This window comes from Alternaria arborescens, assembly GCF_004154835.1.
Source record: "Alternaria arborescens strain FERA 675 chromosome Unknown contig_2, whole genome shotgun sequence".
In the NCBI taxonomy this organism is placed as follows: domain Eukaryota; kingdom Fungi; phylum Ascomycota; class Dothideomycetes; order Pleosporales; family Pleosporaceae; genus Alternaria; species Alternaria arborescens.
The window spans coordinates 605,788-627,145 of record NW_021167857.1 but is presented as its reverse complement, the minus strand read 5'-3'; the positions used below and the strand labels follow the sequence as shown (position 1 = coordinate 627,145).

At 50.4% G+C, this 21,358-nt stretch overlaps 9 protein-coding genes across 9 annotated transcripts; 4 read left to right on the top strand and 5 right to left on the bottom strand.

Moving 5' to 3' along the window:
- On the bottom strand, nt 1–640 carry AA0111_g1041 (hypothetical protein; the record flags this gene model as incomplete). Its single annotated transcript, XM_028644156.1, has 3 exons — nt 1–266; nt 318–436; nt 489–640. 3 exons carry the CDS (start codon nt 638–640, stop codon nt 1–3), a joined length of 537 nt encoding a protein of 178 aa, XP_028511454.1.
- A 559-nt stretch (nt 641–1,199) lies between these two features.
- Nucleotides 1,200–2,510, bottom strand: AA0111_g1040 (hypothetical protein; the record flags this gene model as incomplete). The annotated part of the gene is made up of 1 exon (XM_028644145.1): nt 1,200–2,510. The coding sequence occupies one exon, from the start codon at nt 2,508–2,510 to the stop codon at nt 1,200–1,202; it is 1,311 nt and encodes a 436-aa protein (XP_028511455.1).
- Nucleotides 2,511–3,751: 1,241 nt separating this feature from the next.
- AA0111_g1039 (hypothetical protein) lies at nt 3,752–5,185 on the top strand (the record flags this gene model as incomplete). The annotated part of the gene is made up of 1 exon (XM_028644133.1): nt 3,752–5,185. One exon carries the CDS (start codon nt 3,752–3,754, stop codon nt 5,183–5,185), a length of 1,434 nt encoding a protein of 477 aa, XP_028511281.1.
- A 524-nt stretch (nt 5,186–5,709) lies between these two features.
- AA0111_g1038 (hypothetical protein) lies at nt 5,710–8,109 on the bottom strand (the record flags this gene model as incomplete). Its single annotated transcript, XM_028644122.1, has 4 exons — nt 5,710–6,802; nt 6,851–7,520; nt 7,570–7,796; nt 7,853–8,109. 4 exons carry the CDS (start codon nt 8,107–8,109, stop codon nt 5,710–5,712), a joined length of 2,247 nt encoding a protein of 748 aa, XP_028511280.1.
- An 830-nt stretch (nt 8,110–8,939) lies between these two features.
- AA0111_g1037 (2-oxoisovalerate dehydrogenase subunit beta) lies at nt 8,940–10,250 on the top strand (the record flags this gene model as incomplete). The annotated part of the gene is made up of 3 exons (XM_028644111.1): nt 8,940–9,553; nt 9,601–10,160; nt 10,213–10,250. 3 exons carry the CDS (start codon nt 8,940–8,942, stop codon nt 10,248–10,250), a joined length of 1,212 nt encoding a protein of 403 aa, XP_028511279.1.
- Nucleotides 10,251–10,445: 195 nt separating this feature from the next.
- On the bottom strand, nt 10,446–13,685 carry AA0111_g1036 (hypothetical protein; the record flags this gene model as incomplete). The annotated part of the gene is made up of 6 exons (XM_028644100.1): nt 10,446–10,762; nt 10,816–10,878; nt 10,924–11,205; nt 11,323–11,463; nt 11,511–13,432; nt 13,498–13,685. The coding sequence occupies 6 exons, from the start codon at nt 13,683–13,685 to the stop codon at nt 10,446–10,448; spliced, it is 2,913 nt and encodes a 970-aa protein (XP_028511278.1).
- A 1,053-nt stretch (nt 13,686–14,738) lies between these two features.
- On the top strand, nt 14,739–15,805 carry AA0111_g1035 (hypothetical protein; the record flags this gene model as incomplete). The annotated part of the gene is made up of 2 exons (XM_028644089.1): nt 14,739–15,225; nt 15,276–15,805. 2 exons carry the CDS (start codon nt 14,739–14,741, stop codon nt 15,803–15,805), a joined length of 1,017 nt encoding a protein of 338 aa, XP_028511277.1.
- A 1,431-nt stretch (nt 15,806–17,236) lies between these two features.
- On the bottom strand, nt 17,237–18,478 carry AA0111_g1034 (hypothetical protein; the record flags this gene model as incomplete). The annotated part of the gene is made up of 4 exons (XM_028644078.1): nt 17,237–17,571; nt 17,623–17,832; nt 17,882–18,406; nt 18,469–18,478. 4 exons carry the CDS (start codon nt 18,476–18,478, stop codon nt 17,237–17,239), a joined length of 1,080 nt encoding a protein of 359 aa, XP_028511276.1.
- A 549-nt stretch (nt 18,479–19,027) lies between these two features.
- AA0111_g1033 (hypothetical protein) lies at nt 19,028–21,080 on the top strand (the record flags this gene model as incomplete). The annotated part of the gene is made up of 9 exons (XM_028644067.1): nt 19,028–19,270; nt 19,323–19,426; nt 19,473–19,714; nt 19,765–19,964; nt 20,020–20,079; nt 20,136–20,538; nt 20,599–20,658; nt 20,709–20,837; nt 20,893–21,080. 9 exons carry the CDS (start codon nt 19,028–19,030, stop codon nt 21,078–21,080), a joined length of 1,629 nt encoding a protein of 542 aa, XP_028511275.1.
- Nucleotides 21,081–21,358: the final 278 nt, after the last annotated feature.

The window sequence follows — 21,358 nt, the reverse complement described above, 5'->3', positions numbered from 1 at the left end:
TTACATGGTCTCACACCTAACAGTGGTGTACACATTGTCCTTGGTCGCCCGGCTGTACGGGCAAACCTGCCTTGCCTTGTACACAACCTTCTCCAAGTCTTCCTTCGCCAGTCCGCGTACCTTGACGAGGAGTTGAACGCGCAGTCCCATGTCCAGGTCCTTCATGCTACCAACAAGTTCTACAGTCGATTCGACAATGGAGTCTTCGGTCTTGGTGGGCATCTTTACGCCGACGGAGGGGGCAACGGCGTTCATGGCGGATTGGACTTGATCGATGTTAGTCAATTCGTTAAAAAGAGTAGAGGGCGGGCACGTACAGCATGCACCATAGCCAGCCGCGAAAAGCTCCTCAGGGTTGGTCTTGCCGGCATCTCCGGAGCCGCCAAGGGCTTTGGCCATTGTGAGGTCGACCTTGAGGTTCTCGCCGTCTACATGTCTGGAAAGGTGTCAGCAAAATGTTCCATATTCGAATGTAATGTTCAGCATACCCTGTCCGTGCGCCAACAACATGAGCCTTTGCTGTGTAGAGGCTCGGCGCTGTCTCGGTGTTTAGGAAGCGACGGCACGGTGCCGCAATAGCATTTCGCTGCGAGACGCGGACCGCCTGGCGGAGCATGGGTGTGAAGGTTCGGCTAGCCATTGTATGTAGAGAGTTGTTGATGGGAAATTGGAATGTTGTAGGTTCTGAGGTTGGAAGTGGAGGTCAATTGCAATGATATGTCTGAAGCGACAAGGGCTCGATCACACTCTTCACATAAGCTCTCTCAAAAGAAAAATGGAGCTATGACAGCTGTGACGTCCTGGCGGCCAATTCGCGGCGTTCATAGTCATGACGTTTGCATCCAGCCAACATAGTGGATTCTAGCGCAAGGAACTCCCGCCGCTAGTGAAGCGAGATCTGGGGAAATCGCATATCGATCTCACGCCGCAAATCTAGAAATAGAACCAGATACTCTGCATGCGACGCGTAGAAGCTCTTTACTACATTATTGTTTAAACGGTCCATACTACCAAGCCTGGAGCATACTGAAGCAGTCGTCTTGCAATGGATTGGATTTGCGTACTCTCAAGCGAGATGATGGATGAGTAAACATGACAAAGTCGAAAAGGCGAGACATCCACTGCTCCACTTTCCCCTTTTCAGCGTTACAAATTCTCCGTGCTCTCTTCTTCCAGGCCTGGCTTACTTACAAAGCCTATCACTCGATCTTCCTCTTCTTGATACTGATACCAACGCCCGTCAACGTGCACTGAAACCAGCCCCCAATCTCCGGCTCTCCGTTCACCTCAACATCACAGCCCATGACTAGTCTAGCTAGCGCTTTGATGACGAAGAACCTCGCAAGGTGCTGTCCCGGACAGCTTCTGCTTCCGCCTCCGAACCCCATCCACACACTGTCCATTCTGCCAATTCTCCTCCTCCTCTTCTCCTCGGTGCCATCGGGTAGCCACCTATCCGGATCGAATTTTTGGGGCTCTGCGAAGACTTCGGAGCTGAAGTGGGAAGTCCAGAGGCTTGTTCCCACAGTGGTACCCTGAGGAAGATAAGTGCCGCACAGCGTAGCCCCTGTAGCGGGCACGAGGCGAGGAAGGTACCACCCGATCGTAGGCCAGAGCCTCATGCTTTCTTTCAGAACGGCGAGGAGCAATGATACTCTGGTGATGATGTCGGAGTATTTGCTGTTTCGTGTAAGGCCCTGGCTTTCCATATCTTTGCGTAATCGGGCAAGGATTGACGGCGACGTATACGTATGGTAAATGGCAGAAGAAAGTGTGAACATCAGCGTGTCGTGCCCGGCACCAAAATTGGTAAGAGCAATTGAGAGGACCCATGAAGGAGGAAAGCGCGCCTCTCTATCGTTATGGAGACGCATCAAAGTAGCCAGCATGTCCGTCTCTTCGATGCTCTCTCCTCTCTGTTCCGGTACACCCACGTCCTTTCCACACTCTTGGGTGAAACCAGGGCGGCTGGCGGGTAGCTCCACATCCTTCATGCTCTCTAGTGTTCTCAATCTTTGCATGATGCTTGGGCTGCAGAAGTTGAACACGGGCCATATCTTCGGGATTCTGATGCCTAGGAGTAGGGACATCGGCAGGATAAGCAACATACCAACTTTCGGTATGCTGTGCATCAACTTCACAAACCCGGGAAAGAGACCAATAACTGTAAAGCATTGCCAAAGCGCATGGCTGGCGTCCTCATTTCCATCGTCACTGCCTTTGTCTGTGTACCCAGGGCTCTTTCCTAGAGTGAATTGGCTCATAGAGTCCAAGGCGAAGATGTGTCCCCAATTTGCAAGGCCCACCTCTTTCCCCCTCAGATCTTCTAATTTGGCAACGAATTTATCGATGTAAGCATCAAGCAGCCCTTCATGCTTCTCTAGCCCCGTGATACTGTAAGCTGGGCCGATGGCTTTTCTTTGCCTGCGATACTTCTCCATATTCGTTTCCGTCAACAGATCGAGAACTTCATCAACGGGCTTCCAGTTTTTGTCCGGTGCGGCACACATCTGATACCAATCTCCCTTCGTAAATGATGTTCCCGCTCCATAAACAATTTTGACGGCATCTTCTTCGCATACTAGGACTTGATTAGGTGCAATGCGTACTATAGGTCCAAACTGGGCGTGCAATTTAGGGAATTGGATGTGCGATTTGCCTTTTCGAACATGCCAGACAAGCCATAATTTGCTAAAGCGTGCCAGGAACGGACCGGGGACGCTGCGTAAGGGATGGAAGAAGATTCTGCAAATCGTAATGTAGCCGACGTATGCAATGAAAACAGATAGAGATAGAGGCGTTATGGAAAGCATACCCGCGTAACACAGGCTTGCAATATAGCACGAGATTCGAAGGGGAAGTCGCTCTCTATATAGATACGATAAGCAAAACCTCAACTTCAGGACACCCACGATATCCCTGCTGATTGACATGAATACTCTCTAAAGACTTAGCAATTGCTGAGATATCACCGGTGGCGTCTTGCCATTGCAAGATTTGGGTATGGATCGCTCTGATGTAGGGCGCCTTGTTGCACACTTGCCCGCCTTACGCGGGGCTTCGAGCTGACGACAGACATGCGCGGTAAGATACAACGATCTCATTTCCATCGACAACCAGGATAGAGGGATACTTTGTAGCTGTTTTGGTAAGAACTTCTTTCAGCCAAAGACAATGGTGTTGATGAATAAATTCAAACAGTTGACGAGGCGTAATCAACGCGGACGCGCACCGGCCTGTTCGTGTCGGAACCTTTCCTCATCCGGTATGATGTCTAAAGTGCGTCACGGCGGCCCCTTCCATTCAGGCAGGATGCAAGTGTACCAAGCTGGATTTACATCGATGCCTAGGAAGTTTCCAGACATCGCCGACTTCTGGGTACATATGACTCGGATGACCATTATATGCAGTGCCACGGCAGCAGTATGAGCAGAGCCGCATCACTCGTTCACAAGACTCCTGTTTCCTTCCGGATTGATGGGCATTGTCCACAGACGCGAAATATAACCTACTTTGATGTCTAGATCATACAATCTCGAGCAAAATATATCATGAATTCTGTACAGCTCGATGTGGCAAGTACTGGGTGGGCGGGGTAGGATGCGCGTCGTCTATCGTTACACAGCATGAAGGCGTGGGGAAGTATTACTAACTGACAAATCTGCCAGCACATGCCACAGAACGCTTGATCACTCTCAAAAGTAAGAATTCATAAACTGCCATCTGCTTACTATCGATAAACCAGCCCACAATGTCAGCAAACAAAAGCTCTACCACAAGCGCGGTGGCTTTACCCTGTGATCAGTGCACCCTGTCATTCGACAACGGTACCGTCCTGGCGGCTCATCGACGCTCCAAACACGCCATACCTTGTACATTCGGGAGTTGCAGAAGAACTTTCCCAGGCCAGGAAGCACTCAAACAGCATTTGGATTCAGCGATTCACGTCAACAAGCAAAGCAAAACAACACAGCAGCTCAGCAAAGCCAGTAAGGAACTGTCGCCTCAAGTTGAACCAAGCAAGATGCAACTGAACATTCCCAATGCCCCAGGCACAATTCCAGCGACAAATGTCGAATTTTTAACCCCAGTGGTAGTGGGGAAGACATCCAGGACTTTGGATTCTCTTGCTGCGCACTTTGAATCTTCACTGCACATAAGCACACCTCAAAATCCAGCAGTCCAAGAATCGCAGAGGTCACTACGAATTTCAACATCAGTTATTTCTGGTGGAGAGCGTGCTATAGGCGGAACCACACCAGGAAAGCGAGTGGCTATAAAGTCAAAAGTGCAATCATCCGACCCCCAGCCAGCCCACAAGAAGACAGTCGTTCCGCAAGAACTCCATAACGAAGTGTTTATCGCGCTCATGGCATTCTGCCATTCACGATACACACTTATTGCTAAGAGATACATACTCTACACTCACCATACAAACATCGTCAAAGACGCAAGTATTCTTATGCACTATGCGTTACCAACCCCCCCAAGGTTCCCCTATCTCCCAGAGCGCGCTGCCATCGTGATTGACTGCGACATGGTGGGTAAACACTACAGTGAGTCAGAGATCTTGCACATCTCAGCCATCGACTACCTCACTGGCGAAGTCATCATCGACGCGTTAGTCCAGCCCGTCCAACCAATGGCCGGTTGGCACACGAACCAAGACTGGCTATCGAAGCAAGCCAAAGCTGCGACCACCATCACAGGAGGGATATTAAAAGGCTGGCCAGAGGCGAGGGCTGAGATCTGGAGAAACATCGGTCCCAACACCGTTCTAGTTGGCCACAACCTACACCGCGATCTTACTGCGCTTCGAATGGAACACTGGCGCGTTGTAGATTCGGCGATATTGGTATCGGAAGCTGTTGGATATAGCGTTAAGAGACGCTGGAGTTTGAAAGCCCTGTGTAATCAACTCCTCGATATGAAGGTCCAGAAGAATAAGGACGGCGGATATTCTTGCATTGAAAATGCGTTCGCAGTGCGAGAGATCGTCTTGTGGTGGAGTCGACATCCAATTGAAGTATTAGAGTGGGCTACTCACCAGCAGAAAGAATGGCATAAAGGGGTAAGACAGGCATACAATGAGAGGAGAACCATTGAGAGAAGAATCGATGAGAGAAAAACGAATGTGACCGATTCGGATGTTTGGGTATGGCCCACTGGCTACGAGGGGTTATAATCTTTTTCCAGGCTAAGTGATCATGTACTACAGCATTCCCCGGGTGGGGACAGTAGACCAATCGTTCGCATAGTGTTGTAGTTCATGAGGCCGATGTCCCGCTGCAGCAGTTGTCTTCTCTCGGAGATGGAGAGTAAGCCAGTGTCCACGGTACGTAGTCGTGTAGAAACGTCAAAGACACATCCTTGTTTCATCGTTCTGGCAATGTTGCATAGGAAAGCGGAATGCAAGTTTATGAGCTTATACGAATATATCTCAAGCCCGCAAGACGACTACCCATCGTCCAAAAAACAAGACACCTTTTTATAATACAGTCGCGAAGATATATCCTGTCCTAACAATGCCCATCATTCGCATACGTTTCCCATTTGAACTTTCAAGGCGAACAAGAAGACGCCGATGCATGTCAATTAGTTTTATCAGACTCGAAATGACTCAGGAACTTCGCATTCGCATTCGCACCGATTTCGCTCAAGACCTCTGCAGAGCGCGCGTTAACAACATGCTCTTTACGGGTGATAAAGTTAGTTGTCACCGAGCAAAGGCTGTGATTCGCTGCTGTCTCCAGCACCGCCCTTCTTCTTCTTGCCTCGCTTCTTCCTCTTCTTTTTGCTCGAACCTTTGCCTCCAGCATGCGAGGACTCGGCCTCCGAATGCTTTTGGTCATCGTTACCATCGGCTTGGCTACCATTGGCCTTGTCCTCAGAGTCACTAGAACTTGTGGTCTCCAAGACAACCTTCTTGATACCGTTGAAGTCTACGACGTTCTCAGAGATGCTACCGCTTCGAGCGGTATGTCGCTTCTTCAGCGGACTGTTCGAACGCGAGCGGATAGAGCGTAGAGAGGCAATGGTACTAACGGAGTGCGACCGTCCTCTTGAACTGCCGTTTTCGTTTTTGCGATTATCGACAAGTAGATGAGTATTCTCGTCGTCTTCGTTAGCACCACCCTTGGGAGACGTAGGCTCTTCTTCATGTTCCCGTGTACCAGAGCGGCCTGATCTCCAGGACATGCGATCGCCACTTGGAGCCATGGTACCATATCCCACTGCTACACTGTGAACACCGTCACTGGCCTCGCGACCCGCTGAGGCTAACAAGCCTTCGCCAATGCCACCTTCGGGCGCATGAGAATCCTGGGTTATCACACCCTCGGTTTGTGTTGTTTCGGTTGGGGCTTGAGCATCTTCTGGTATGGTCTTGGGGATATCAGGTGTCAGGGTTGTCTGGCCGGGCTTGATCTTGACCGTGTTGATGCGAGTCTGTTTGGGCCTAGTGGCAACGTTCGAAGGACCGAGATGTTTGAGGTGTTGCATGACGCTTGGATCATCACTGCGAAGCGGTGAAACACCTCCCTTGCTGCCACTGCTGCGGCGACGAAGCAGGAAGGAGGGCTTGGGGTGGCCTTCGGGCATCTCGGGCAAAGACGTCTTGCGTAGGGACGGTTTGCCGTTCTGTTCTGAATCTGTTTCGGTGTCTACAGCTTGCGCTTCTGACGGCTTGCGAGAGATATCGGTGATGACCTTGCCTCGGGGAACGCGGGCACGAGGAGCGGGGGCCATGCGGCGAATTGCCTTATGAACATCGATGAAGACGTCGGATTCGTCAATGATTTCCCTAGTTTTGTTAGTAGCGATTTGGGGGTTGAGAGGTTGCACTACTTACTCTCCAATCAATTCTTCGATAACGTCTTCGAGCGTGACGACACCCACGGCGCCGCGGGCCTCAGCTGGGAATTCGGAGACTAGCACCATGTGCGACTTGCCCTCTTGGAAGAAGTTGAGAATGTCCAAGCAACTCGTCTCGGGACGCGTTTCAGGAAGAGTAGCCAAAGCGAAATCGCGCACACGTAGAGCATCCTCTGGGTCGTAGGTGATGAGCATCTTGACCAGGAGCATACCGACGAAATTGTTCTCGTTCTCGGGTGTGTGGATGGGAATACGGGAGTAGCCAGCAGACAGGATGTTGTCCATCATCTTCTCGTCCAGAATGGTGTCAGACGACATGGTGAAGACGTCCTTCATTGGCGTCATGATGTTGCCGACAGCCTTGGCTTTGAGATCCAGCACAGCGGTGATGATGGTGACTTCATCCTCGTTCAGACGTTCATGCTCAAGTCCGAGCGACTGATGCAAGCTGACGAGCGTTTTCAATCCACCCTTCTTGTAAACGGTACCGTGGTCTTCGCCGAGGAGGTAATCGAGGAGTTTGGCAGTCGGCCAGGCAATTATGCCCATGACGTACATCAGAGCGAGAACAATGGGTGCCATGGCAGCGCCAATTGGCAGACCGTAGCGCACACATATGGACTGGGGGACGACTTCGCCGAAGATGACTGAGACTGATTAGACGTGACCAAAGTAGCTGGGAGCGAATGCGCGTACCAATGAGAACGGTAGAGCTGACGACGGCAGGCCATCCTCCACCGAGCGACCTGTCCAGCACAATGGGAAGCGTCTCGTTTGTGATGACATTGCTCAGGAGTAGCGTCACCAGGACCCAATGCTTGCCTCGCTCAAGCAGCTTCAGGACCTTCTTCGCGTTCTTACGTTCGTGCTTCTCTCCGGAAGAAGCAAGGACCTGGAGATAGATCTCGTCTTGGCCCATCAAGCTGGAACCTAGCTGTTAGCGCGTTGTGGCACAATGGCGAAGCCGTAATGTACTCACGCAATGGTCAGACCCGCAAACACACCACCGGCCAAAACAAGTGCGATAGCAATACCCAGGTAGAGCCAGAGCTGCGGGTCGCTGGAGTCCTTGGGGAGATCCTCATCGGCGTCCTTGAATGCCTTCACCACATCACCAAAAGGCATGGGCAACGCGCTCACGATGGGCGCGAAGGCGTGGAAGAGGCCGAAGAAGGCGAGTCGAGCAATGCGCAGCGAAGAGCCATTGGCGGCAGCGCGAGAAGGAGAGGCGCTCATGGCCAGGGCAAGCACCCGAGTGCGGAAAGATGAAGAAAGTCTCCGTATAGAGGAGATGGATTAGGCGAAGGAGGTGGAATCCAAGGTCTGTGGTGGGCGCGCAAATAATGATGCGGAAGCAGCGGTTTGGTGGGTCTGCGCACGGTCAGTGCATCTAGACGTAAGATGCAGCCTCAAAGTGGACAAAGGCGCGCGTATTATGGATGCGCCAGTCCTCTACTCTTTCGTTACAGGCCGTGTACCCGGGTGAATCAGCACTCTGCCATCGCGTCACTCAACGGCATCTGCTTCGACACAGAATGCGTGCGCGTCCTCGGTGTGCTCGAGGGGGCCGGCATCAATAAACCCCGGTTCGAGCTTCATTGTACTAGTCTCTAATTGCTTTCCCCAGTCTCACAACAAGGCGCCAAGCACAAACACTGTGCCGTGCTTCCCACAGTCATGTACCTGGCCCTGTTGGGTAACGCTGCTCATATAAACTGCATGCACAATACTCTGCGCCTCAAACGCCAGCAATGATGAAAGAGGTCAGCCACAAAATATCGAAAGATGCGTACGCTAGTCTCCACCTGCCGTGGGAACCATCATGGCGCCCATCGTCATTGTGCAGCAGCTCTAGCCTTGGCAGGACGTCAATCACGTGCTGGATGGCACCTTCTTCTCCGGGCACATGCGCGCTTAACTCCGCAACGTCGAAACCTGGAGAGCCGTAGGTAGCCGCGACATACAACCGCACAACCGTCGGCTCACATGTTCGTGCCCAGCATGTCTTTATTGCATGTATCTTTTCGCGAGTTCTGGACGAACTTGTCGCTCTCATTTCTGTAGACATGGCCGCTAGAACCCCTTCAATCCGCGCATTGTCGCGCTATTTACTACGCCCACAAGCACCACTTCGACCCCGCTGTCAACACCATCTCCAACGCAAACAATACTCGGCTGCAGCACCTGGTGCACGCCTCAATGGTACAGTAGAGTACGATACAACGCCTATCCTCCACCACACCGCCAAATCGTCCCTTTCCAACCCCGAGTTTCCCGCAGAGATACAAAAGGGCCAAACAAAGCGTATAAACCTCTACACCGCCATCAATGAAGCCCTACGATATGCCTTGCAAACCGACGAACGCGTCATGGTGTTTGGAGAAGACGTGCAATTTGGAGGTGTTTTCCGGTGTACCATGAATCTGGCCGGAGACTTTGGCACAGAACGCGTCTTCAACACTCCCTTGAGCGAGCAGGGGCTTGTGGGATTTGCTATTGGAGCAGCTGCAGAGGGCATGAAGCCTGTAGCGGAAGTTCAATTCGCTGACTATGTCTTTCCGGCGTTTGACCAAATACACAATGAGGCGGCCAAGTACAGATACCGGTCGGGGAGCACTGGCGTGAACTGTGGAGGGCTAGTCATCCGCATGCCATCAGGCAGTGTCGGACATGGCGCTCTGTAAGACACCAAAGCCTCCATGCGGAGATCTGCTAACACGTCATTAGCTACCACACGCAATCTCCAGAGGCTCTCTTCACCCACACGCCCGGTCTACGCGTTGTAATACCCCGCTCGCCCGTTCAAGCCAAAGGACTCCTCCTTTCTGCGATACGTTGCCAGGACCCTGTCGTGTTTATGGAGCCCAAGATATTATATCGTGCAGCCGTTGAGCACGTCCCTGTCGACGCATTCTACCTCCCACTAGACAAGGCTGAAGTCCTCAAGACGGGCAAGGATGTGACAATAGTCTCATACGGCACACCCCTATACACATGCTCAGCGGCGATAGCAGCTGCAGAGAAGGATTTCGGGTGCAGTGTTGAGCTGATAGATCTCCGGACGATATACCCCTGGGACCGAGAGACGGTCCTAGAAAGCGTGAAGAAGACTGGAAGAGCAATTGTAGTGCATGAGAGCATGATGAACGCGGGTGTAGGTGCCGAGGTTGCTGCTACAATCCAGGAGAAAGCTTTTCTCAGACTAGAAGCGCCTGTGAAGAGGGTGACAGGGTGGGCAACACATACCGGGCTCATGTTTGAGCAGTTTGTCATTCCGGATGTTACCAGTAAGTCCCAACGTATTGACGCTTGCGTGCTCTCTTTTGCTGACGTTCACAGGGGTTTACGATGCGATCAAAAAGACCATAGACTATTGAATGACATTGATTCTAATTCATTGCTATGCGACACTGACACCATTGACGATTGAGCGCACATATCATTCGCTCGTACCTAGGGCGACGGTGAATTCTCAATCACAAGCGTGATACCTTTCTTTCCATTTCCAGTCTTTGCGCAGGTGCCTTCTCCCGCAGGGGTGGCTCTCTTGTTATCAAGTTAAATCGGTCCACTCAGTTTTTCCCAACGATGCTTTCTGCGAACTGCCATACCTGGGCGAGAACATCCTCCGCCAATTCATTCTCAAGCCAGGCGCGCGCTTTCTCAACAACCAACTCCCAAGTTTCTTCTTCATCCTGCATCTTTTTCTCTAAGAACATAACTACGGTCGCAGTAGCCAAGACCTTGTCAGCATTCGTCTCAGTGAGCTTGGCGATCGCTTTGCTAGCAGCATCGCGATCAAGCTTCATCTCGTCGCAGGGAAGCTTGTCGATAGCTGCCCACGAGCCTTCGAAAGACTGACGCGCGATGAGGCGTTGAAGAAGGGTGCCTGTGACAATGTTAGTATGTGATTAAAGCGAATGTGAGTAGCCGTTGGCTTACCAGTTTCTTCTTCAGTTTTTTGCCTTTTGCTGTTGGGTGAGGACGGCGACGTTGGCGAGTAGGCTGATCTGTTAGTACGATTTTGCCTACCGTTACGTGGTTTCTTACCTGGACTTTGGGGAGACACAGGACTGTCCATAAGGGCAAAACCCATGTCTTCATCTGACTCTTCCTTCTCTTCCATGCCCAGACTCAAATCATGACAGTCGTTAGTAGCTTGAGGTGCAACTTTTCGGTGACGCATTGCACCGCCTCGACCCAAACCTCTTCCACCACGAGAGGCTACGCCAAAAAGCCCAGTGCTGCTTTGGCTTGCAGAAGAGCATGCACTAAACTCTTCTGGGGCACCAAAAGGAGACCCGCCGTATGCCGTGAAACCACCCGACGAAGCTGTAGGCTTGTTAGTACGCTTACGCTTCTTTGTGGTCCATGGGTCTCTCGTAGAAGTCGAGCGCCTCTTCCGTGGAGGCTTTTTGACCCCGCCGGCCGAAGATGGAGCAGACTTACGGGCTGCCTTACCGGCGAGCTGCCGACGAACCCTACCGGTTCGTGCACTTGCACTCGCAGAGACGGGCATGGAGTATGCTTGGATAGAGGCTAACTGCTTCGCGCCTCCCTGTACTGGCTCATCGTCTGACGAGTCTGATGCTTCGTCGATGTCAGCGATATCAAGCTCGGTGATAAGGCGTACTTACCGTCTTCTAATACCTCCCAGTCGTTGTCAATTTCCTTGTCATCACGATTCAGCATCGCTTCTAGTACTTTCTTCCGCTTCTCCGCAATCTCCGCCTCGTTGGCTTCTACGGCTACGAACGAGCAGTGTTTGCCGCCAACCTGATACTCAACTCCGAGACGGACAGCCTCACGTCGCTGGAGCAGAGGGAACTGGGTGCGATGTTTGTCTTTGACCAGTACGCCTGCATCGTCAACAGTAGCCTCAGACAGCCAACCGTGGCCTTCTTCAAGTTCTTGTGTTGCTTTGCGCGCCGCCAACTGATGAATCATCTGGTCGGCGTCCTTCCGCACTTCGACCGGAATCTCGAGCTCTAGTGGGCCTTGAGGTGAGGTACCTCTGAGTACCACGCTCTTCGGCTGCAGGTGCGATGACTCTGGAGACATGATGAGGTAGACACAAGTACGGTTAAACGGGAATAATGATGGTATCTCATGAGGTGTTTGCAAAAGGGTCGGGCGCTTGAGTTCCGGTAGACCTGCGAAGATGTTCTTTGGCTCACCGTCCTTGGGATGCTCTTCTTGGACGTCAGGGTCGTAAAGCGAGATAGGCTTCGTCTCGGGGACAGTAGCTTTGCTTTCTGGTTCCTCTGCAATACTGAGTTTCACACGGAGGCTGTCAGCGACGGATTCAACGCTGCCGTCTTCGTATTTGACTTCGAGACGGTAGTCTTTGATATGAGGCGTGAGTGCACCCTTGAGCATCCGGACGATCTTGCTGTCGAGCTTTTCACTGTCGGCAACCATCTGAGCGAAACCTCTCCCTGCCCTCGCAACGCCTTCGATCAGCGCACTAGAGACGCCACTACCGATTCCAATAGGGAATACACGGACGTCGCCACTTTTCGTGTTCTCGGACACGTAGTTGAACAACTGTTCTTGGGACCATATATCGCCGTCGGTGAGCAGCATGAGCTCGGTTTGAAGTCCAGTATTGCGAGCTTCAAAACAGGCCTTGACCGCAGCGAGAGTCTCTGTACCGCCAAAATCTGCCCTAAACGTTTCGACGTGTCGGATAGCCTCAGTAAGTGTATCCTGGTCATACATCCGGCTCTCCGGCCAAAGAAACGAATGACTGCTTCCAAATGAGCAGATGTTGAATGAACAGCCGATGGGAATCGACTTCAAGAACACTTTGAGCGCCGACTTCAAAGTGGGAATATGGCCTTCCATGCTACCGGAACGATCTGCAATGAACACAACTTCGGGCTTTTGCGACTTGATGTTAAATTTGGGCACCAATGTCGTCATCAATGCGCGCTGATTGGTGAGAGTCGGGTGTGTTTCGAGGATCGCCTGAGGTATACCGATGTCTTTCGCAACCACCTGCAAGACAAAGTCCTTTTCTAGTTCAGTGGTGCCCAAGGCGAGTGTGGCAGAGCCTCTCGAAATTGAAGCATCTTCGTCGCTGGCACTGGTTGATAACGATCCGAGGGTGACTTCAATGGGATGTGATGGGGAAATGACTTTCTTGATAGGAATCCCTTGCGCCATGTTCACATCCACTGTTATAGAGATTCCTTTGGAATCAATCTCTGCTGAGGTTTCTTGAAGCTTTCCTGGGTAGTATCCGTAACGGGGCGAGATTGACGAGGGGATGGTGAGACGAATACCATCGACTTCAGCATCGTGCTTCAATTCCTGCACGTACTTGACGGATACTTGTACGGATGCGCCGTTTGGAATATTGCTGATAGAAGTTGTGAAAACATCCGCCGCGTCAGGCAGTTGCTCAAGTAGCGCTGCGCTTTCGCCACGCTCCTTGGCCTCCTCGTAGGTCTTCCTGGCTTCGTTCTTCTCTTTCACCAGACCGTAGATGGTGCGCTCGCCGATCTGGCAGAAGAACTCAACGACACTCACACCATCGAATAGCGGGAACGCATATCTGTGTAGTGTTAATGGATGGCCTTGTCAAAGTGGCGTGCATCTCAGCTGTGGGTAGACACGAACCGGATCTCATTCAATGCCTCTCTCGAACGGTTGACGAATGTCTGCGTCAGCACGGTGCGGGCGGCCGTTGAAAGTATCGTTGTATGAGCATCAAGTTTTACCTGAGGAAGGTAAGTCCGCTCAGATGTCTCAGAATGGTATACATAACAGCCACAGACATGACGGGAAGAGTGGTAGCGAGGGGGCATGGTTGTGGCTGTGTCTTTACCCTAGTCTGACCTGGCAGAGACTAGGTGGGGATAGGTTAACACGAAAAAGTGTGAAGATGTGATTCAGCTGGAAAACGGACGACAAGCCCCTGATATACCTCGTCTTTTCGGTGGTTGCCTGATATATCTTGGCAGAAACTGTGGATATAATTCCCGCTGCATCTTCCCAAGTAAGTACCTGCATAGTAACCTAGACCTCCTATTGGAAGAGCACGTGATGTCACTGGTACTCCCACAGCAGTTGTGCATGAGTCACAAACTGCGGGGTTGGCACCACTATGGATACTGCTGGATGCCTGGACCCGAGTTATGGTGTTGAGCATCGATGACTCCAGCCATAGCATGTACCAAGACCTTCCTGTTGACGAGCCCGTGGTTCTGTAGCATACTTACGAATCATGTTATTCGCTTCACCAAGGCGTCGAGTCATCAATCTTTGCATCCAATATTGCAACCCCTACAGATTCATTCGCGCTACGAGAACCGTCGGAGTTCTCTTCTCAAGAGATATAGTGGGTGGTGATGCAATGCGCACATAAGCAATTTCTCGACGCGTTGTCAAAACAGTTCTGATGCCAAAACTATCGCACCGCAATCATGATAGTTCTTGGGTAGCGAATCCATATACACAGTGGTTGTATAGCACGTAGAATAGTGTAGTTGGTGTTGTGCGCTGCGTCGTGACGCAAGAAGTCGATCTAACGAGGCTGGGAACCCTAGAGTCTGGAAGGTGACACGGATTTGAGCAGTGCGACGAGCGGCTTCAACGATGATTCTTAGAGCTTGTACGTAGGCAATTAAGCAGTTCTTGATGGTTTTACGTTGGTTGATCGAGGAGGAGAGTCGCAGAAACGTGTGCGTCGCCGAATTTCTGTTGCCTGTAAAACACTTTCTCAGACAGCCAGTGTGTCATGACGTCAGGCATCATCGCACACTTCTGAAACCTCTCTGGCTAGACAATATATACAGCCCGCATATCGCACATGTTCCTTGCTAATGTTCAAAATCTTATAATTGATCTCGACGGCCGAAATGGATATCCCCGGTTATGATGCATTGGCATACTATGCCACACCACCCAACAGCTACATTGGTACCACCATCTTCCTCTCCTACATTGTCGCAGCACTTTACGCGACCATTAAGATTATCTACTCGCTGTACTCCCAATATACAGTCATATTTCACGCGTCCAGCACGGCAAATGATGAAAAACTCGGTGCAGCGAAGGCGGCGCGAGCGCGTCACATTAAGATCTACGCGTTTGTCGCTTCCATAAGTTTCGCAACGTTATCCTACCACATGCTCATGTTCCTGATTACCCATTACTTGGAATGGAGTGGGGACAAGAGCCGCAGCCTCAGCAATGTCAGCGTGGAAAAATTAAAGAGGTGGATGTTGGAGTCCACCCTATTTCAGGATTTTGCGCAGGATCTGGTCAAAGACGCGCCGAACGCGGTATGGACTCAGGCCGCGATCTTAGCGACATGGTTCTGGAACATATACACGGGGCAGAAGGGTATGCTATTCACAAGTCACATAGATTGGGGTATTCTAACTTATATATAGCAAGAGCGCGCCGATACGATACCGCAAGGATGCGCACGTACATCTTACTCGGGCAGATCCTACCCATCTCCTTCGCGGTCTCACTTTTCCTCATCCAGCTGCATCTTTCATCTCCTGATGTAGCTCCCACACCAGCTGCAAGCGACGCGACTAAAATCGATCCAGCGCCTAAGCGTCGCAAACCGATAGCAACACTGCAAATTCCGAACATTCTTCTCAATGCGGCTCTACTCGCTCTTCCGGCTCTGCGATCCAACTCCATATTCAGCTTACTAATCCTTGTAACACGCGCTGTTTTATTACTTCCGTACTCCTCAACCATGAGCCTGAGGGACGCAGATGTAGTCAAGTGCATCACCGTATCCGGGGGCTTCGCGGTAGCAAATGCCGCAATGATGAGGAAGGATCTCACATTTGGTGGTCTTTTGGGATCCTTAGGAAATGGCGGGTATGCAGTCAAAGCGCTAGGTTGGGACGCAGTACTGGGACTAGTAGTGTACCTGATATTGGGTTGGGGTGGAGGAGTCTGAACGGCATCGATATCAAATGATGCGAATCGATTCCACTGTCCATATAGAACGCAAGACCTGCAGTTCAGGGAAGCATAACGAAAAGTGTGCCTAAAGGTCCTCACAGTATTCTGTGATCTCCTGATCAAGTGCGAGAATGTGTGAAGTGCTCCAGGGTCCACTGAGACGTATGGAAACAACGCGCTTACTTCCCGTGTATGCTACAAGCAGGCGGCTTGTAATAGAGTATTCTCGATAGTGATGACAGTAAGATGGATGGACGGGAGTGCCGACAAAGCCACTCCACGCTTGAATAGGCTTGTCGATTGGCTTGGTGGTCTCGATACCAAAGAATTGCGACCTCGTCGCTGGTATCCTGCCAATCAACGCCTCGGTCGCCCTCGTTGTGGATACACTCTCCACCCGATAGACGTCGACGAGAAGTGGTAAGAACTCACCAATGACTCCACATGAGAAACACTTTCGAGGAGTTTTGCTGCGTTTCCTCGAAGGAATGTCGAGAGCGTCCAAAGTAATGTTACAAGATAAGATGCAGATGAATACTCTGACTCAAATGCGCCAGGCCTTGGAATGGTGGATCAAGGTCTTCACACCTACTTTCTCTACCTTTAGTACCGAATTCCACACCCGCGTGTCAGGACATATCCGCCTCATCGCGGTAGAGTAAGAACTGTCTACCGAATATAGATAAAAGAATAACCTGGGGGCGCTCGAGCTTCAGATGTTCTACGATCAGATAAAGCTTGAGAATAGGGGATTAGACAACTTGAAGCAGCACTACGTTGCGTGGGTGTTGGCGTTTATAACGGGCGCGAGTACCTGTACCTGTTACAAAGAAGAAACTAAACGCTTCTCAGCCAGCTCTTCTGCTGCGTTACAGTCTACAAAGGCAAGGGATAACAAGGGGTGTAGCTTTCAGTATTATTGTAGGCTCCTGTACAATCTATCGATGCATACCTATGCCTCTTCTGTCACACTCGTTGTAGCAGGCTGAACGGAGAGCCTCCCAAGAGGTGTTCCGCGTTTTCGGCGTCTGCGATGGTTGGCGGTAGTGGGGTAGAGCGAAAAGCGTTATTTTGCTTAATTGCGATGCAAAACAAAACATAGTAATACATAGAACCACATTACGTAGCCGCTAGAGGATACGTCACTAATTAGATTGGACACTGCACAGGAATCTTGATTGGTAGTAGTTATAGTATAAACATGCTATTATGTAAAAAGACATAATAGTAGTGCGAAGCGAGCTCTAGTAGCTTGTAGCTACTAGCCTAATACTAGACTAATACTATTATTGCAAGCATATTGATAACGTCAAGAAACGAACTTAATTCTTTAGGCTATAGAAGCTATACTAACCTTTTAAAAGCGAGAATCAGACTTAGTTTCACACTAAGCGTATTAGCACTCAGCCGACAGTTCTTTGTTGAGTTATTCCTGCATGATATCATCCTCGCCCCCATCCTCGCTATCATCACTAGGAATTTGAACAGTAGCCTTAGTACGTCGAGGACGAGCAGCTTCAACAGGAGCTTGAGAACGTCGAAGATAAGCAGCGTCACTAGTAGCTCGAGGACGTAGAGGAGAAACAACCTCACCACTTAGGACCGGACCCCGAACATAGCCACGTTGTTCGGGATCGCCAAAGTCGTGCTCCTCCAGCAGACGCGAATAGGGGCCAAGCACCCTAGCGGCTCTCACGGCAACCTTCAGGTCTGCGGGCGTAACAGTCTTAACCTTACGTGACTCAGCGATAATTTGGCCGGCTGAGGAAAAGTTAGTCTAATACCAGACTAATACCAATACTGCATACATACCAATGAGGAAACTTGTGATCATCTCTTCAACGGCTTCATGAACAATATCCAGAGCCTCGCCAGTGATCCGGACAGCCTTCTGGCTGTGGCCGTCGGGGTACTCGCCCTCAAAAGCCTTCATCACGATCTTTGTGAGCATAACTATATTGATCTTAGGAATAAGATGGCCGGTGGTACGCTGGTAGTGGGCGATTTCTTGTTCACAGTACTCTGCAGGACGGCATTAGCATTACTCGGTATTAGTCGGTATTAGACTTACGCTCGTCAGTGACGGTCCGACCTCCGGTTACATGTCCCCTGAATATAGGTGCTTTGTCGGCGTCGTAGTTGTACTTGATGGCCACACCTGGCTTGACCCTGTTGGCGGTCTTCTTTGCAACTTTGGTAGGAGTTGATTTAGGCACTTTCTTGCCAGCCAGACCTGGAGGCTTGGGTACTGACTTGCCAGCCACGTCTGAAGATCGAGGTACTTTCTTCCCAGAGAACACTGTACGGAAGCCAGGCGCTGTGTTGCCGGCCAAAACTTGAGGCGCCTTAGCGGGATCAGAAGGTTGTCCTTTGCGAGTTTGGCGGGCCTCGGGTGGTGGGCTTGGACTAGGTAGGACGCTGGGTGCGCGTGGCACTGGCGGCGGAGAAGCCATCCGATCGTGTCTAAGCTGGACATCTTGGTAGGCCGAGTAAATCTGGGGAACGGAACCACCTGTAGACTTCCCACTAGTAGTAGGACGCCCAGTGTTCTCGAGAGGACCTTCAGTATTGGGAGGGCGATGCATAAACCCGAACACTGACGCAGGTTAGCTACAGACTAATACAGACTAGTACTGGCTAATACTAGCTAACACATACTGTTACTCATGGTGGTGGTGTACGGTGCTAGCTGTGCTAGGCGTGGGTCGTATGCGTAGGTGGGTTGGATAGAGAGTAAGTAGTAGGAAGGAGACAGAGTAACGACAATAGTAAACAAGATTATCCCAACAGCAAACAAACATTTTAGGCAGCAGTAAGTAAAGGTGAAGGTGAAGGTAAAGGTGAAAGTGAAAGTGAAGGTGAAGATTAAGGCAAGACCTAAACCTTACAGCAGCAGTATAGAATAACATAGTAGAGCAGAAAGAACGCGAATTAGCAATAAAAATAGCGTTACTGCTAAAGCTACATAGAACAGAGTATTAGTATAGTATTAGACAGTAGCAATCAAGTGTACGCAAAGGCAGCAGAAAAAGATTTATACCTTTACCCTTACCTTCACCTTCACTAACTGTGGGGTAATAAGTGGGGCGACAAACAGAATGTGGCCCAAGCTTTTACTTTTGCTGAACTCCTTAACGCTCTCTCTCCTTGCCTACACAAACCTACCCAACTAGTGACCACGCCCCTACACGGACTATTACAGGCTAATACGCCCAATATGCCACCTACTACTACCCCCAGCCCCCCAGGCCTCACCAGCTTCACATCGCGCGATCCGCCAAACAAATCAACTCCACCAAAGCCTTCGCTACCTAAGAAGAGTGCCTACTCTACAAACGCGAGTACAGTCAAGAACAGGGCACGCATAGAGAAGGCCAAGGCGAACGACAATGTTAAATTTGAGGAGATTAGGGCCCAAATCGCTACAAACAAGGCAAGGTTATTTTCTACAGCAGAAAATGTAAGCTAACTATTTCTAGGCTATGTCAGATTTCTGGAAAAAGAAGTTTAAGCCCGCCATCCAACACGTTCTAGATGCACAATCAGACGAAGCTAGGAAGGCCACTCTAGAGAAGTCATTCCGCAGACAGAGCAACAACGCTGCCACCGCGGCTCGGTATGTTGGTATTAGGCAGGTATTAGTCAGTATTGACAAAGTACAGGTGGAATGCTCAGAAGCACTTTGCCCAGCTTGGACGCTTACGCTATGGCAACAAGAGCGAGTGGGGTGAACTCCCACAGTACCTTGCGGCTCAGGAAACTGTATACCAGCTACACGAACAGTTCATGCCGCCTCAATCAGTACAGAACGCGGCAAAATACCGCATGGAGATCCACAATAACGGCACCATGACTGCAGTAGCCCAAGAAACTGACGCTGCTGGCGAGGTTGACGAGGAGCAATGTGAGTGTAGTATTAGCTTAGTATTAGCCTTTACTAACGCTGCACAACAGTCATGACTGAGGAAGATGCCCAAAAGTGGACAGCATACGTTGGAAGCGACGACAGAGAGCAGTCCGCAATCGATGGATACTGGGGTGTTCTCCAGACTTTTTGGCAGCAGGCAGCCAGGAACGCAGCTGCAAAAGTACACCTCCTATGCAAGTATCCGTTCGATATATACGTTGAACAGATGACTGGCGCAAAATTCAAGGTAAACAACAAAATCCTAGCCGCAAGCAGAGGTTTACAAAACTGACTTGACATAGTCGTTTCTTGACTTCATTTTCAACGACTACACTGAGACTATGCCACTGCGCAGCGAAAGGGTAAGCTATACACCTTGGTATTAGCAGAGTATTAGCCCGAAAGCTAACATCTATAGGTTGATCTTATTAGAGAAGCTTGGGAGAAGACCACCCGCAAGTACAAACGAGACATTGTATTCGACTCAGACTCTGAACTGCCGGTCCCTCCTTTCTCACTACTTTTTCGCCGAAACGAGAGAATCATAATAGCTTTGATCATAGCCGCGCAGCTCGGCGGCTACTATGAGGTGGACGGACTCCTGCAACTCGCATCTAAGGGACAAGTTCATCGGCTTCCTCCGCCTTTTGAAGATCAAACCTTCTCTAGTAGGAAGTTTCCGTATTTGACCATCGACGCAAAGGAGGCTGCCGATATGCTGTACGAAATAGGCAACCCACATGACCGCCCCGACGACGTAGACCGATACATCGAGCTGCCACAGCTTGGTATAGATCTAGAAGACAACGATACTTCGAAAAGTAAGTTGGTATTAGACTGGTATTAGACTGGTATTAGCAAATGTACTAACAAATAAACAGGTCTAGAGGAGGGGGATTCAGAAGAGGATGAGGATGAGGATGAGGATGACTGCGAGCTCGGTAAGATATCACGCATGAAAGAGAACTAAATGCACGCTAATTCAATGCAGATCTTTGGTTTGATGGACTTGTATCAGACTTTGAGCAGGACTATAACTCAGAAGACGACCAGCAGGTGATTGATACCACCAAGACAACTCAGTTCGAGAGGGAGTACACAAAGGAGGATCAGGGTCATAGTAAGTGGAGTATTAGACTGGTATTAGACGCAACTAACGTTGAATACGGATACAGACAACGAGGGGTTACTTCTAGAGGGCTTGTCTGAAGAAGACTTGATCGATGAAGAGTCATTTCAACATGGCTTACTCAACGAGAACAACGCTATGGAGGAGATTCAGGGAACAACTGATGGCGTCGACCCAATGGAGGGCGTCGAGTGTTCGGGTACGGCAGAAGGAGGCAATACAGGCGAAAAGTGATAAGATGACTGCTATGCAGATAAGACAAGAGGATTAAGTGGCCATATAGCAAATTGCTAGTATTAGGCCTAATACCGCGGAAGAAAACCTCAAAGGAAGCCCGCCTAGGATAGAGAAACTAGCTCTCTAGCCCGCCGCTCCTCATCCTTTTTCCGCATCTGTACTACCTTGCCGTCCTTTCCGCGTAAGCGAACAAATGACATAGGTTCATCAAACATAAGGCCCTCTAAGCTAGTTACACGAGAGACAGCGACATATAACAGACTAGGAACAAAGTC